Source organism: Theropithecus gelada, chromosome 2, assembly GCF_003255815.1.
Source record: "Theropithecus gelada isolate Dixy chromosome 2, Tgel_1.0, whole genome shotgun sequence".
Classification (NCBI taxonomy): Eukaryota; Metazoa; Chordata; class Mammalia; order Primates; family Cercopithecidae; genus Theropithecus; species Theropithecus gelada.
The window spans coordinates 46,233,986-46,248,428 of NC_037669.1; the positions used below are offsets into that span (position 1 = coordinate 46,233,986).

The following is a 14,443-nucleotide window of genomic DNA, read 5'->3' on the forward strand; positions in this document are numbered from 1 at the left end:
TTCATTACTGATTCAATCTCTTTACTAGTTAGGAGTCTATTCATATTTTCTATTTCTCCACGATTCAGTCTTGTTTTGTTTTTGTTTTTTTTTTTCTAGAAATTTGTCCATTTCATTTAGGTTATCCAATTTGTTGGCATGACATTTTTTGGAGTATTCTCTCATAATCCTTTTAATTTCTGTATGGTCAGTAGTAATATCTCCCACTTTCCTTTCTTATTTTACTAATTTGAGTCTTTTTCTTTCCTTAGTCAATCTAGCTAAAGTTTTGTTAATTTTGATCACTTCAAAAATCACCTTTCGGTTTTGTTGATTTTTCTCCATTGTTTTTCCATTCTCTACTTGATTTATCTTTACTAACCTTTATTATTTCCTTACTTCTGCTAGCTTTAGATTTAGTCTGCTCTTTGTTTTCTAATTCCTTAAATTGTGTAGTTAGATCATTAATTTGGGATCCTTCTTATTTTTAAGATGTACATTAATAGCTATAAGTTTCCCTTTTAGCACTGCTTTCCCTTCATACCATAACATTTGGTATGTTGAGTTTTTCTTTTAATTCATATCAAAGAATTTTCTTTTTTTCTTTCTCTTTCTTTTCTTTTCTTTTTTGTTTTTTTTCTTTGAGACAGTCTCACTCTCTCGCACAGGATGGAGTGCAGTAGCGCAATCTCGGCTCGCTGCAACCTCTGTCTCTCGAGTTCAAGTGATTCTCATGCCTCAGCCTCCCGAGTAGCTGGAAATACAGGCAGGTGCCACAATGCCTGGCTAATTTTTGCATTTTTGGTAAAGACTTGGTTTCACCATGCTGGCCAAGCTGGTCTCAAACTCCTGGCATCAAGTGATCAACCCATCTCAGACTCCCAAAGTGCTGGGATTACACGAGTGAGCCACCGTGTCTGGCCTAATTCATATCAAGGCATTTTCTAAATTCCCTTGTGGATTTATTCTTTGACCTACTGGTTGCATAAAGTGCGTTATTTAATAGGCAAATACTGTAAATTTTCCAGTTTTCCTTCTGTCATGGATTTCTAATGATTCCATTGTGATAAAAAATATACTTTGTATGATTTGAATCTTCTTAGGCTTATTAAGATTTATCTTATGGCCTAATATGTCCTGGAGAACATCCCGTGTACATTTAAGAAGAATGTATATTTTGCTATTGTTGGGTTTAGTTTTAATATATATAATATAATCTGTTAGGTCGAATTGGTTTAGAGTGTTGTTCAAGTGCTCTATTTCTTTTTCTTTTCTTTTCTTTCTTTCTTTTTTTTTTTTTTTTTTGAGACAGAGTCTCACTCTGTCACCCAAGCTGGAGTGCAGTGGTGTGATCTCAGCTCACTGCAACCTCCATCTCCCAAGTTCAAGCAATTCTCCTGCCTCAGCTTCCAAGTAGCTGGGACTACAGTCATCCACCACCACGCCCAGCTAATTTTTGTATTTTTAGTAGAGACAGGGTTTCACTATGTTGGCCAAGCTGGTCTCGAACTTCTGACCTCAGGTGATCTGCCCACCTCAGCCTCCCAAAGTGCTGGGATTACAGGCATGAGCCACCGCACCCAGCCTCTATTTCTTTATTGATCTTCTTCTGTCTGGTTCTATTGATTATTGAAATTTGGGTATTAAAATCTCCATCTATTATTGCAGAACTATTTCTTCCTTCAATTTTATCAATTTTTGCTTCGTATTTTTGGGGGTTCCATTGTTAGGTGCATATATGTTTATGATAGCTATATATTTTTGATGGATCAACCCTTTTATCAATGTTTAATGTTCTTTGTCTCTTGTAACCTTTTTGGCTTAAAGTCTATTTTGTCCCACAATAACATATCAATCCAAGCTCTCTTTTGATTACTGCTTTAATGGAATATCTTCTTCCACCCTTTTACTTGCAATCTATATGAGTTTTGAATCTAAAGAGATTCTTTATAGACAGCACATGTATGGGCCTTTTATACATTCTGCTAATCGTTGCCTACTAATTGGATAATTTAATCCACTTTCACTTAATTACTGAGAAGGAGGAACTTACTTCTGCCATTTAGTATTTCTTTTCTTTATGTCTTATGCGTTTTTTGCTCCTCGATTTCACAATTACTGCCTAATTTTTATAGTTAGTTGATTTTTGTAGTGTACTACTTTGAGTCTTGTCTTCAGTCTTTTTCAGTATATTTTTTAATTACTATCTTAGTGGTTTAGCTTGGAGGTTACAATCAATACTTTACACTTATAATCACCTAGTATGAATAGCAACTTAGTTAAAATTGTATATAACCACTTTACTCCTATATCCCTTCATTCCTCCACTTTATATTGTGATTGTCATAAATTACATGTTTATACTTTGTGTGCTTATTAACATAGATTTGTGATTATTCCTTTATGCACTTAACTTTTAATTCATATAGGTACAAAAGGAGTTATATACTAAAATTACAATCATACTGACTTTTATATTTAGCTGCGTAGCTACCATTATCAGTGTTCTTATTTTGTATTATAGTTGCAAGTTTCTGTCTAGCATATTTTCATTTCTGTTAAAACCCTCCCTTTTCCCTTTAGCATTTCTAATAGAGAAAGTCTACTAATAACAAACTCCCTTTTTTGCTTTTGTTATTTGGAAATGTCTAAAGTTTTCCTTCATTCTTAAAGTATCATTTTGCTAGATATAGAAATCTTGGTCGACAGCTTATTTTTCTTTCAGGACTTTAAACATGGCATCCCTTTCCTGTGTAGCCTTCATGGTTTCTGATGAAAAATCAGCTGTTAATCTTATCGAGAATCCCTTGTACATGATGAGTAGCTCCTCTCTTGTGGCTTTCAAGATTCTCCATTTGTCTTTGAGTATTGACAATTTGACTATAATGTGTGTTGGCGTGAACTGAGCTTTTTGAATGTGTATTATTATGTCTTTCATCAGATTTGGGAAATTTTCAGCCCTTGTTTCTTCAAATATTCTTTTATGTCTTTTTCTTTCTCTCTCTTCTCCTTCTGGGACTCCAATGCAGTGTATGTTATGCTTGATGGTATCCCACAGGTATCTCAGCCTCTATTCATATTTTTCATGTTTTTCTCTTTATATTATTCAAACAATAATTTTTATTGCCTTATCTTCAAGTTATGGGTTGAATTGTGTCCCTCTACAACTTATATGTTGAAATTCTAAACCCCAGCACCTCACCATATCACTTTTTTGGGATATAAGATCATTGCAAAGTAGTTAAAATGAGGTCATACTGGAGTAGGATGGTCCCCTAATACAATATGACTGGTGTCCTTATAAGAAGGGAAAATTTTGGATGTAGACATACACTTAGGGAGAAGGCCGTTTAAAGATAAAGACAGAGAACTGCCAGCCAAAGAATGCCAAATAATGCTAGCAAAACACCAGAAGCTAAGAGAGAAGGATGGAACAGGTTCTGTCTCACAGTTCTCAGAGGGAATCAACCCTGCCATTTTGGACATATAGTCTCCAGAACTGTGAACCAATAAATTTCTGCTGTTTAAGCTACTGAATGTGTTTGTGGCACTTTGTTATGGCGGTCCTAGCAAACTAATTCTATGTTTTGTTTTTGGTTTTGTCTTACTGAGAACTGTACATTCTGAGTACTGTAATGTGAAAACTCTAGAAATCACATATTCCCACTCCTCCGGAATTATTTTTGTTTGTTGAGGGTTGGAGCCACCCATTTGTGACTTCCTGAAGCTTTTGCAAAGTGTGTATTCATTGTGGAGTGTGGTTGCTGGAATTTCTGTTCTCTGTGGTCAGACTTGACAAAGATTTCCTTAAATGTCTGGCTCCCAAAAAAGGCAAAATAAAAATAAAATAGCTCTTCTTAAAAATTACTATTTCTCTAATTATCCTTGTGGCAGAGAAGCTGCTTCAGATTATGGGAGCTGAAAGAATGACCAGCCTCTGAGCCATCCCCTCAGCAAGCAAATGCAGCCATTGGCAGTCAAACACACATCCTGGTTTGTGAAGGACAAGGTCCTTATTGCCCTCTCTGGCACCAGCAGGTCCCACCATGAACATAAGCTGTCATCCCACAGCTGCCTGCCACACTGCTAGGGAATGGAGGATATTAGGCACTACTAGAAGCATGGAAATTCACCAGCTTCTTCATCAGGTTCTTCCATGGAGGATACAAGTGTTGGACTAGACTCCAGAGTTCCAAAATAGCTGCTTTGGAAATTTCCTGACAGCTCAACTGTTATCTCAGTGGAGGGATGGATTCCTGGAGTATCATATGCCTCATTTCCCATAATGTCACTTTGGTTCATTCATTTTTATTGCTGAGTAAATTTCTTGGTATGAACGTACCATAGTTTGGTTAACTGTTCACCTGTTAAAGGACATTTTGGTTGTTTCCAGGTTGAGGCTGTTGTAAGTAAAGCTGCTACAAACATTCAGGTACACACAGAAATGAACATAAGCCTTCATTTCTCTGGGATAAATGCCCACCCATTGGGTTTTTAATTTCTACCATCAAAATTTACATTTTTCCCATCCAAGTACTAACCAGGCCTGACCCTGCTTAGCTTCTGAGATCAGATGAGATCAGGTATGTTCAGGGTGGTATGGCCATAGACAAAATTTACATTTCTAATATTTCTAATAGTTATCTTTTGGGTCTCTGAATGCTACTTTTGATGATATATTCTATGTTCAGGTCATGATTGTAATACATTCTCTCTGAGGATTTCTGCAATACTCCCTGTTTCTTTCAAGTCTGATGATCTTTCTCTATTCATATTAAATGTTGGAGATTAAAAAGATGTTTGGATTTGGGGGACATGGAATTGTCCTTTACCTTTATTCTAATGGTAGTTTTACAACTGTGTTTTCTGGACTCATAGAACTATACACCTAAAAACTGAATTCGATTATAAGTAAATTATGCCTTAATTTTTAAAAATTAAGAAAACCCAGCATTTGAAGGTTCTAAGCGTGTGTTCATGGCTTACTGAATTTGAGCTTCCTTGTCAGATAATCTACCTGGATAAGTTTACTTAAGGACATTTACTCAGTATTTTTAAGTCTTCCCTCAGGGGCCTATAAGACGCTACCAATCTCTGGTTAGAGCAAGGGCGAAGGGCTCATTACCAGAGTTCTGGAAAGTGAGTGAGAGAAGAGGTCTGAGGATTCAGGAAGTATTTGTTCATCTCAATATTGTGCTGGTGTAGCATCCGTGTCTCCATTTGTGCCTAGTGCCTTGTAGTCAAGAGATCCTTGGTTTTAACCCTCTCCAGAAAATAATCTTTTGGACAGTTGCCAGTGTGCAGAAAATGCCCTGAAAGGTGGTGGGAGGTGGGAATCCCATTGTCTCATAAGTAAACTTTCAAAGAATCTACTTTATCTCAGTCGGCTGCCACATCTCAACCTGTTCACTTCCTTTTCCAGAGGCACATGGTGTCAGCAATTTGAGATTTTGATTACTTTGATATAAAGTCAGAATGGGTTCTTGACTTTCCCCCATGCTGTCTCAGAATTTTCTTTCTTTTATATGCTGGGTTATTTTCCACTCGTCTATTGCTTTTCTTTCCAAAGTTTCACTGCTTGACTGTTTGTCTCTTTTCCTATCCTGAAAGAAATTAAAGAATACCTAACTAAATGGAAAGACAACCTGTGTTTATGGATTGAAAGATTTAATATTAAGATGGCAATACTACCCAAAATGTTCTACCAATTCAAGGCCATCCCTATCAGAATAGATTCAATGCAATACTTATCAAAATCCCATTGGTTTTGTGCAGATATGGAAAAGCTGATCTTCAAATTCGTACAGAAAGGCAAGAGACCCTGAATGGCCAAAACAATCTTGAAAAAGTAAAACAAAGTTGGAAAACCACACTTCTTAATTAGAAAACATGCTACAAATCTACACTAATCAAAACATTGTGATACTAGCATGAGGATAGACATGGATCAATAGGGTAGAATTGACAGTCCAGAAATAAACCCATAAATCTATCATTAATTGTCTTTTTACTAGGGTTCCAGGACCATTCAATGGGGAAAGAATTGTCTCTTTAACAGATGGCACTAGGACAACTGAATATCTGCATGCAAAAATATTAAATTAGACCCTTACATTGCACTACACATAAACATTAGCTAAAAACAGATCTAAAGTCTAAATATAAGACTCTTAAAAGGAGTCTTCCAAACTATAAAAGTCTTAGAAGGAAGTATAGGTTTAAATTTCCATATTCTTTCATTGGACAAGGGTTTCTTAAATATAACATCAATAGTGTAAGCAACAAAATAATAAATAGATAAAATGGACCTTTTCAAAACTAAAACCTTTCATGCTTGAAAGGATATTAACAAGAAAGCCAAAGACAACCCATATAATGGGAGAAAATACTTGCAAATATGATCATGGTTTAACATTCCAGATTGTATAAAGAACTCTTACAACTCAACAATGAAAAAACAAAACACCAATTTAAAAAGGTGCAAAGTACTAAAATAGACATTTTACCCAGGTAGATATACAAACGGCCAACAAGCAAATGAAAACATGCTCAACATTGTTAGGCATCAGCAAAATGCAAATCGAACCACAGGGAAATACTACTCCCCACCCATTAGGATGGCTATTATCCAAAAAAAAGGAAAAACCAATTGTTGATGAGGATGTGGAGAAATCAGAACCCTCTCACACTGCTGGTGGGAATGTAAAATGGTACAGTCGCTGTGGAAAACAGCCTGTCAGTGCCTCAGAAAGTTAAACATAGGATTACCAGAAGACCCAGTGATTCCAATCCTAGGTATATTTACCAAATGCTTGAAACAAGGACTCAGGCAGATTCTTGTACACTAGTATTCACTGCGGAATTATTTATAATAGCTAAAAGGCAGAAACAACTCAAGTATCCATCAACAGATGAATGTATGAACAAAATGTGGTATAGCCACACAATGGAATATTATTTAGCATAAAAATGAATGAAGTACTGGTTCATGCTACAACAGGATAAACTTCAAAAACACTAAACTAAGTGAAATAAGCCAGACATGAATGGTCATATATGATTCCAATTTTGTGAAATATCTAGAGTAGACAAATTCACAGAGACAAAGTAGAATAGAGTTTGTCAGGAGCTGGGGAGGTGGGGCATTGGGAGTTATTGTTTAATGGGGATGGGGTGTCCCTTTGAGATGATGGAAATATTTTGACAAGAGGTGGTGGTTGCACAATATTGTGAATGTACTAAAGTGTGGCATTGAATTGCACACTTTAAAATGGTTTAATTCATGTGAATTTATCTCAATAAACACAACTCCACCCACTGCCCCACACACAAAGATGAGCCTAGAACATCTTGTTTGCCAGAAAGCAAGTCAGTGATCAAAGAGTGATGAGGACACTTCAAAATGACCCAGAACCAGCTTGAATTGGTCAAATCAGGGACAATCTGTATTTTATTAACTCAGCAACAAAAAGAAACAAACTACTGATGTCCACAATAATACAGATTGGTCCCAAATGCATTCTGCTAAATGAACAAAATGAGCCACTACAGACTACATACCATGTGATTCTACTTGCCAAACTATAGTGACAGAAACACACCAGTGGTTGGCAGGGGTCAGGACTGAAGGGGAGTGGATTGACTTCAAATAGGCACTACGGAATGTTTGTGGAATTATAGAATTATTCTATATAACCATTACGGTGGCTACCTCAATAAAACGGATAGAAAATAGAACTAGCTGCCCATGTTTGAAAGAGACTTCACATTTCTCCACTATTCAGGGAACTCAGCTGCCATGGCCCGCATGACCCAGGTAGCTACAGGGGGCCAGGTGAGTGGAGACTGACCCTTGACAAGGCCTATGTGCTCTCTGGACACCTGGGCTGCTTCACTCATTTGTGTGAGCACTGGACCCCGAGGGTGTACGAGCCAAAAGAAATTGTGCCTGACTCCTAAACGGCTTACAGGACAGAGAAGGGGTGAAGTGATACTGGGGTTAAGGGCTGTGTCCTGGGAGCCTGAGCTTGGGGCGGCCTGCGAACATCTGTAGGAATAGTATCCTCTTCTCTCTCTGGAAGCCTCTGTGGCCACTGCAGGAATCCCAGCCCCTCCCAGCCACAGGATGGGCTCTGCTCTCCCTGGTGCCATAGTGTGCTGGCATAGTGTGCTGGCAAAAGGAAACAGCAGAGGCAGATGCACGGGCTCCAGGCGTGGCAGGAAGACTGGCTGACCCTGCTGTGGGACTGCGGCCTTTGAGATTTTGAATATCAGAGGGAGGGGGTTGCCCAGCCTCTCTGATGAGACATGCGTGTGGTCCAGTGATGAACCGAGTGGGTGAGGGCTGAAACCACCTCTCCCCTCAGATTTTCTGGAGCGTCATTCCTGGCACAGGCACAAAGAGGTTGAGGATGCTTATAACTCCAGTGTAGATTGTGTCCTTCATAAAACCCTGTCTGGTCGGTTCAATGTTTCTTATTTTACATTCTTTTTTTTTTCTCACATTACAATCGTGACCCAGGATTTTGCCTGGGTAATGGGGTTTGCTTTGGGGACAGCAAGAGGTCATTCTTCCATCCCATCCTCTCACCACATACGAGGCTGCTGGGGAGGAGGGGTCAGGGACATCAGATCGTAGGGCTTTGAATTCTGCCCTAAGTCTAACCTGGGGCCTGTGAGTCCGCTAAAGAGAAAACTTAAATTGCATATTTTTAAATACAGAGACCAGATTCAAGTTTGGGAGTAGACAGCTGTTGTACAGTGGGGGACTTAGTGGGGACCACAGAGGCGGCAGGCGGGACCAACAAGGGAGCACCTCCCAGACTAGAGCGTGATTCATGGCTGCAGGAGCAGGGACATTTGATATTGTTGACAGCTTTTGTGTGTGAAGTCCTTCTGTGACCTGGAAGGTACCAGCCCTGTGCCAGAGCCTGCAGTGGGAGCTGTGTCCCCTGGGGGCAGAGGGTGGTCCTGAGTCCTGGCCTCATCTCCATGGAGGGAATGAGAGTAGGACACCAGCTCTGGGGTCAGGCAGCTGTCTAAGAAGATGTGAGTCCAATCCCTTTCCCCAAACACCAGAGGAAGGGGCCTTGACAGGGCTGGCAGAGGCCCAGGCTTGTTCCTCCAGGGCAGCAGCTCTCCAGTGCGGGCGGCCGGGCTGCCTTTGCACTTGCCTGGGCCATCCTTGGTATGCTGGTGGTGATCCATGGGGTTACAAGAAAACAGAGCCCCGGGTGCCCGCAGGTGCATTCAAGGTGCTGCAGGAAGAAATTCAGACTGTCTGACTGTGAGGCTAGTCTGTTTTCCAAATGCCTGGAGTTGGAAATGCCCTTTAAATTGGCACACAGAGATGGCGTGTTGGTCAGCACTCACCTGCTGCAACAAAGACACCTCAATGCAGTGGCCCGAAACACAGAAGCTGGCACCTCCCTCTCCTAACCTTCTAAAGATGAGCGGTCCACGTTGGTGGGACTGTGCCCAGTGGGGTCACTCAGTAGCCCTGATCCTTCCTTGTGGTTCACCTCTCCCTGAGGTGCATGGCCGTAGCCGGCTCCTTTCACACCTGTACTCCCACCTGTGGGCTGAAAGAGGAGAGGAATTGGAGGGCAGGAAACTTCACATATAAGGACTTGAAGTGGAAGCTGCAATATCACACTCCAAACCTAGTCACATGGTTGGCAGCCATGCCAGCTGCAAAGGGACATAGGACGTGTGGTCTCTAGTTGGCACTGTATGCCCAGCCGAGACTTTCCTCCTAAAAGGAAGAAGTGGGGACTGGCTTCAGCAGGAAATGGCAGGAAGCTCTTCTAAAGTGATGAGGGGCCTGTTCTCTAAGCAGATTGGTCTTCAGTTTCCCAACAGACCAGTGGCTCGAGGGTCCTCGCCAATGCTGGTGCTATCTGTCCAGCAGAGCAGAGTGTGCCGTGACACAGAGCAGAAGCTGGTTCCGGACAGGCCCTTACTGCCCCGGGTCCTGCAGCCAGGCTAGTTGGGGGGCCACGCCCTGAAGCACACAAGCTGGGTGCTCCCGCCTCTCTGCACCCTCTGGCACGGTGGGCATGGGCCCTGAGCCCTGCTCTGCTCCTGCAGCTTGTGCCCTGCCTAGTCCCATCACGTTTGGATACCAGGCCCAGGCACCTCCCTTCTCGGTGCCCAAACCCACCGCCACCCCATGACCACCTAGGAGGCAACCATGGTTGTGCCCTGCCAGGCCCTTCGTCAGCAAGCTGAGAAAATAGCTCCTCCTGGGGCAAGGGGAGCTGGAAGGTTTACCTCACCACCCAACGGGCTGGGGTGTGAGCCAGGCAGGAATTTGGACAGTCTTGACACAGGAAGCAGAGCAGCCCATCCTGGCCTGCAGAGGGCGCCCGGGGTGGTCAGAGAGCAGGAGAGCAGCCTGCAGCGCTGGGCTATGGTTTGGCTCTCATAGACCTGTGTGTGGCCTACATGGGCTCTTGGACACCGTCAGACAAGGACTGGAAGGACATGTGGCTGAGGTGGAGGACAAGGGTCGGAAGGGAGGGCAAGGGAGGAATAGAAGCCAGACACACACACTCACTGCCTCCCCTCACGCAGCACAGAGCCTCCTGGAAGGGGCTGGGCTGGCAGGGACGGTCGGGGAAACCATCCACAGCCAAGGCCTGGGTCTTGAAAGCAGTCTGGAGAAATGGCGGCAGACTCATTTCACGGGCTCAGAGGCCAGGGAGGCTCCTTGGCAGCTCATTGGCCCTGTCAACTGGGGCCACTAGAAGGACGAACTATGTTCAGGGCCCTGCTTAGTGGCTGACAGTACACTGGGCCCTGGAACTGCCTCACCCTTCTGTCCCTTCAATGTTCATAAGTCTCCCCTACGCGCTACTCTCTGCTGGTCTGTCACTGTGTGTTGTCGCATTATTTCATGGGATATAAAGAGTCAAACAGTTCAAATATAAGGAGCTCGTGGCTGTCAGCTGCAGGGCTCCTGGAGGCAGCTGCTCAGGCAAGAGGGTTGGTAACAGGGCCTCCCTGGCTTTCCTAACTGGACAACAGCAGCCAGTGCCACTCTTCGGCTCTCACTGAATCACTTGACATGAGCAGAGCAGCAGCGCCCAGAGCCACAAAGCCTTCCTGAAATAAACCTCCACGAGCAGGGGGCTCTTCCCCCGTGGTCCCATTGTCAGGTCTGGCAGGAGGCGACAGGCGGCCCACTCCCGAGGGTGCACTCACCAGGAGGGTTGCAGGAGATGTTAGCACCCCATGTCAGCGGGGAGGAGCTGCCTGAGGGCTATGGCCTGGGTGGAGGTCACAGCCTCTGCCCACCTGGGGTGCCTATGGGGTTCCCACCCCATTTGGTCTCCCGCTGGTGCCTCCCATGGGTTGGACCTGAGTGGAGGTCAAGGCTGGAGTCCTGCTCACAAGTCCTGGAGGTCGTCTCCAGGGACACGAAGCAGGTGGAGGAGGGTTGGCGGTGGGGGCGGTGGGGGGTGTCTGCAGGAGCAAACAGAACCTCCAGCACACTGCTTTGCTTCAGGAATGACTTTTCTGACTCAAACTCAGCAGAGTAAGTGGTATGCTGTCCCCTGCCCCACCACACACTGCTCCTCACCAAAACCAAAACCATGGGCCCCCGCTGCTCACCAAAACAAAGGCCATACCCTCTGTGCCTACTGTCTCAGGCCACGCCGGCCAACACCCCCCTGCTAGCTGGCCAATGGCGACTCCCTCACAGGGAAGCGTTATTCTCAAATGGGGATGTATGAGTCTATCAAAGTCAGCACTCGCATTTCATTGTTTGTATTTGGTGCCTTATTTTACACACGTAATATGTGCACGTGGTCTAAAGAGACAAGAAGCCCTAAAAGGCTCACATGAAATACCTCTGCTCTCTGAACCACCTTCCCCTTTCCCTAGGTCCCTTTCCCAGCAGCAGTGGTGTCTGTCTGGTTTGGTGTTTCTCATTGCTAAGTCATTGGGTGTAGCTGCCCTGGCTTCTTCCATGAGAGACCATCCGCTGATATCTGTTGTGGGAGATGAGGACTTAGTTGTTACAAACTGGCCTCTGTGCCCTGTCTCATCCCCTAAAGCAATTGCAGGAGAACTTCTGGTTAAATCAGCGCTCATCACTTACATTTCATGTCTGGGCAAACATCATCCTTTCTCATGGCTGGCTCTGCCTTACCCTCCACTTCCCCAGGGCCAGGATAGGTTTCTTGGCCTTTCCCCTCTGGCTGCCCAGGCTCTCCAGAAAGATCTTTTGCCTTCTCCTGGCTGGAGGGTACAGACCTGGCTTGCAGTGCCCTGGAGATCTTCAGTAGTCTCTTAATCTCTTCCAGGGGACTGGGAACCCCCGTCCAAAAACCTTGTCTCCATGTTCCAGAGAGGACGCCTCTGCAGTGGTGCGGGAGCAGCAGCAAGCTAGCCCCATGCTCAATCGTGCCCTCACAGGCTCCGGTGGTGTCTGCTGCCCAGCTTTCAGCTCCAGATGCCCAAGCCTCCTCTCACTCAGGTCCCTCATCCAGCTCTGGCTTCCAGAGTTCAGCTGCTGCAGTCTCCTGTCCTCCTATCATTCCGGGTCTATGCTTTCATGAAACATCCCGCTGCAATCTGAGAGAACCTTCAGTAGACAGTATTATTACATTTGTTTTCAATCCACCTTCTTAACCCAGAGGTTGACTTTATCTTATATATCTTTTCTTCTGTGCCATTATTATTATAATTTCTTTCTGTTTCAGGCAGTGAGACTGTTTCCTTTTACAGCAGTTGTAAACCGAAAAGTATCTGAGACAGGTCCCAATCAATTTAGAAGTTTACTTTGCCAAGGTTAAGGACATATCCTCGGAGATAGGTCTGTGCTTTTCTCCAGAGATGATTTTAATGGCTTCAATATTTAAAGGGGAAAAGCCTGCTGGAGAGGACAGAGGGAGGGTATGGTCTCATTACTGAATCCACATGTGGCAAGAGAAAAGGAGCAGGTAAGGGAATGGTCAATTATGTGTTCATCTTGTGCTCACTATAAGATAAGGTGAACATGGACTGAAGATCTTTAACCTTTTATCTGTCACTGTCTGCTCAGGAACAAAAGGAAAGACTGCTTCTTGCACGACGCGGCTTTCAGCTTAATTTTTTCCTTTCGGCAGAGTGAACTGGGGTCCCAGTTTTTATTTTCCTTTGTAAACCAAAAATAAAATAAAATTCTAAGGCTCCCCAACCATTTGAATGAACCCTTCCTCTCCACCAGGGCATTCCAAAGTTAAGCAGAAAAACTGGTTTAGGCCATGATGGGAAGGGAGCGTTGAACATGCTTCATCATACCATCTTCCTGTTAGCAGCGGTGGCGAATCAATACAGGTCTGCAGCAACCTCAGTTCTTGCAAGATCCTCAGAGGAAAGAATTCAGCCGAGGGGCATAAGACAAAGGGAGAGACGGAGGCCAGTTTGGAGCAGGAGTGAAAGTTCATTAAAAGGTTTATATACTTTTTATAAAGGTTTAGAGTGGGAATGACAGGAAGTAAAGTACACTTGGAAGAGGGCAAGAGGGCATCCTGAGCGATCAAGTGCACGGTTTGGCCACTGACTGGGGCTTATATGTTGGCAGGCTCCCGGAGGGTTGCATCCCTTCTGCCCTGATTCTTCCCTTGGAACGGGCTGCCTGCCTGCGCCGTGGCCTGCCACAACTTGGGAGGGGCCACAGGTGTGGTGTGTTTACTGAAACCATGCGCATGCTCGCTTGAGGTGTTCTTCCCTCACCAGTCAAGTGTTTTAAACTCCACCGTGTTGCCTCTTAGCGCACATGCTTGAACCCACTCGCCCAACTCCTGAGACCTTATCGGGAAGCTGCTGATCACCAGTTTCAGATTGTATCTATCTATTGGGAAACTGCCTTTTCCTGGCGCTGGCTGCAACCAATTATTATTTTAGAGAGACAGTTTAACGACTGCCTGACCATCACCTGATGGTGGCCTGACATTCCTGGTGCGGAGGCCCTCTCCTGCCCTGCTCATGTCTGACTACCACTCCCTTTTGGATTTCAGGAAAAGCTGACCAGCATTAACATCAACACAGACCTTAAGTGTGATAAGAAACATTTATAGTCTATTCTCTCTGAAGCCTGCTACCCGGAGGCTTCATCTGCATGTTAAAATTTTGGTCTCCACAACCCCTTATCATCGTAACCCAGATATTCCTATCTATTGATCCCAGGTCTTTAGATACGAACTTAACTCTTTCAAACAACTACCAATTAGAAAAGTTTTAAATCTACCTATAACCTGGAAGCCCCTCTGTATATCTTACATGTTTTTGATTGATATCTCCTGTCTCTCTAAAATGTATAAAACTAGGCTGTGTCCTGACCACCTGGGGCACATGTTCTCAGGATCTCTTTGGCCATTGGTCACCCATACTTGGCTGAGAACAAATCTCTTCAAATATTTTACAGTTTGACTCTTTCATTGACATCTTTCACATAGCAATATTAAGTTTCCTT

At 43.9% G+C, this 14,443-nt stretch overlaps 1 protein-coding gene across 1 annotated transcript; it reads right to left on the bottom strand.

The window, feature by feature from the left end:
* Positions 1 to 11,720: 11,720 nt before the first annotated feature.
* Positions 11,721 to 12,472, bottom strand: TXNRD3NB (thioredoxin reductase 3 neighbor). Its single transcript, XM_025377638.1, is given in 3 exon segments — positions 11,721 to 11,975; positions 12,086 to 12,295; positions 12,298 to 12,472. Coding segments are annotated over 3 exon segments (597 nt in total). The 3' UTR covers positions 11,721 to 11,763.
* Positions 12,473 to 14,443: the final 1,971 nt, after the last annotated feature.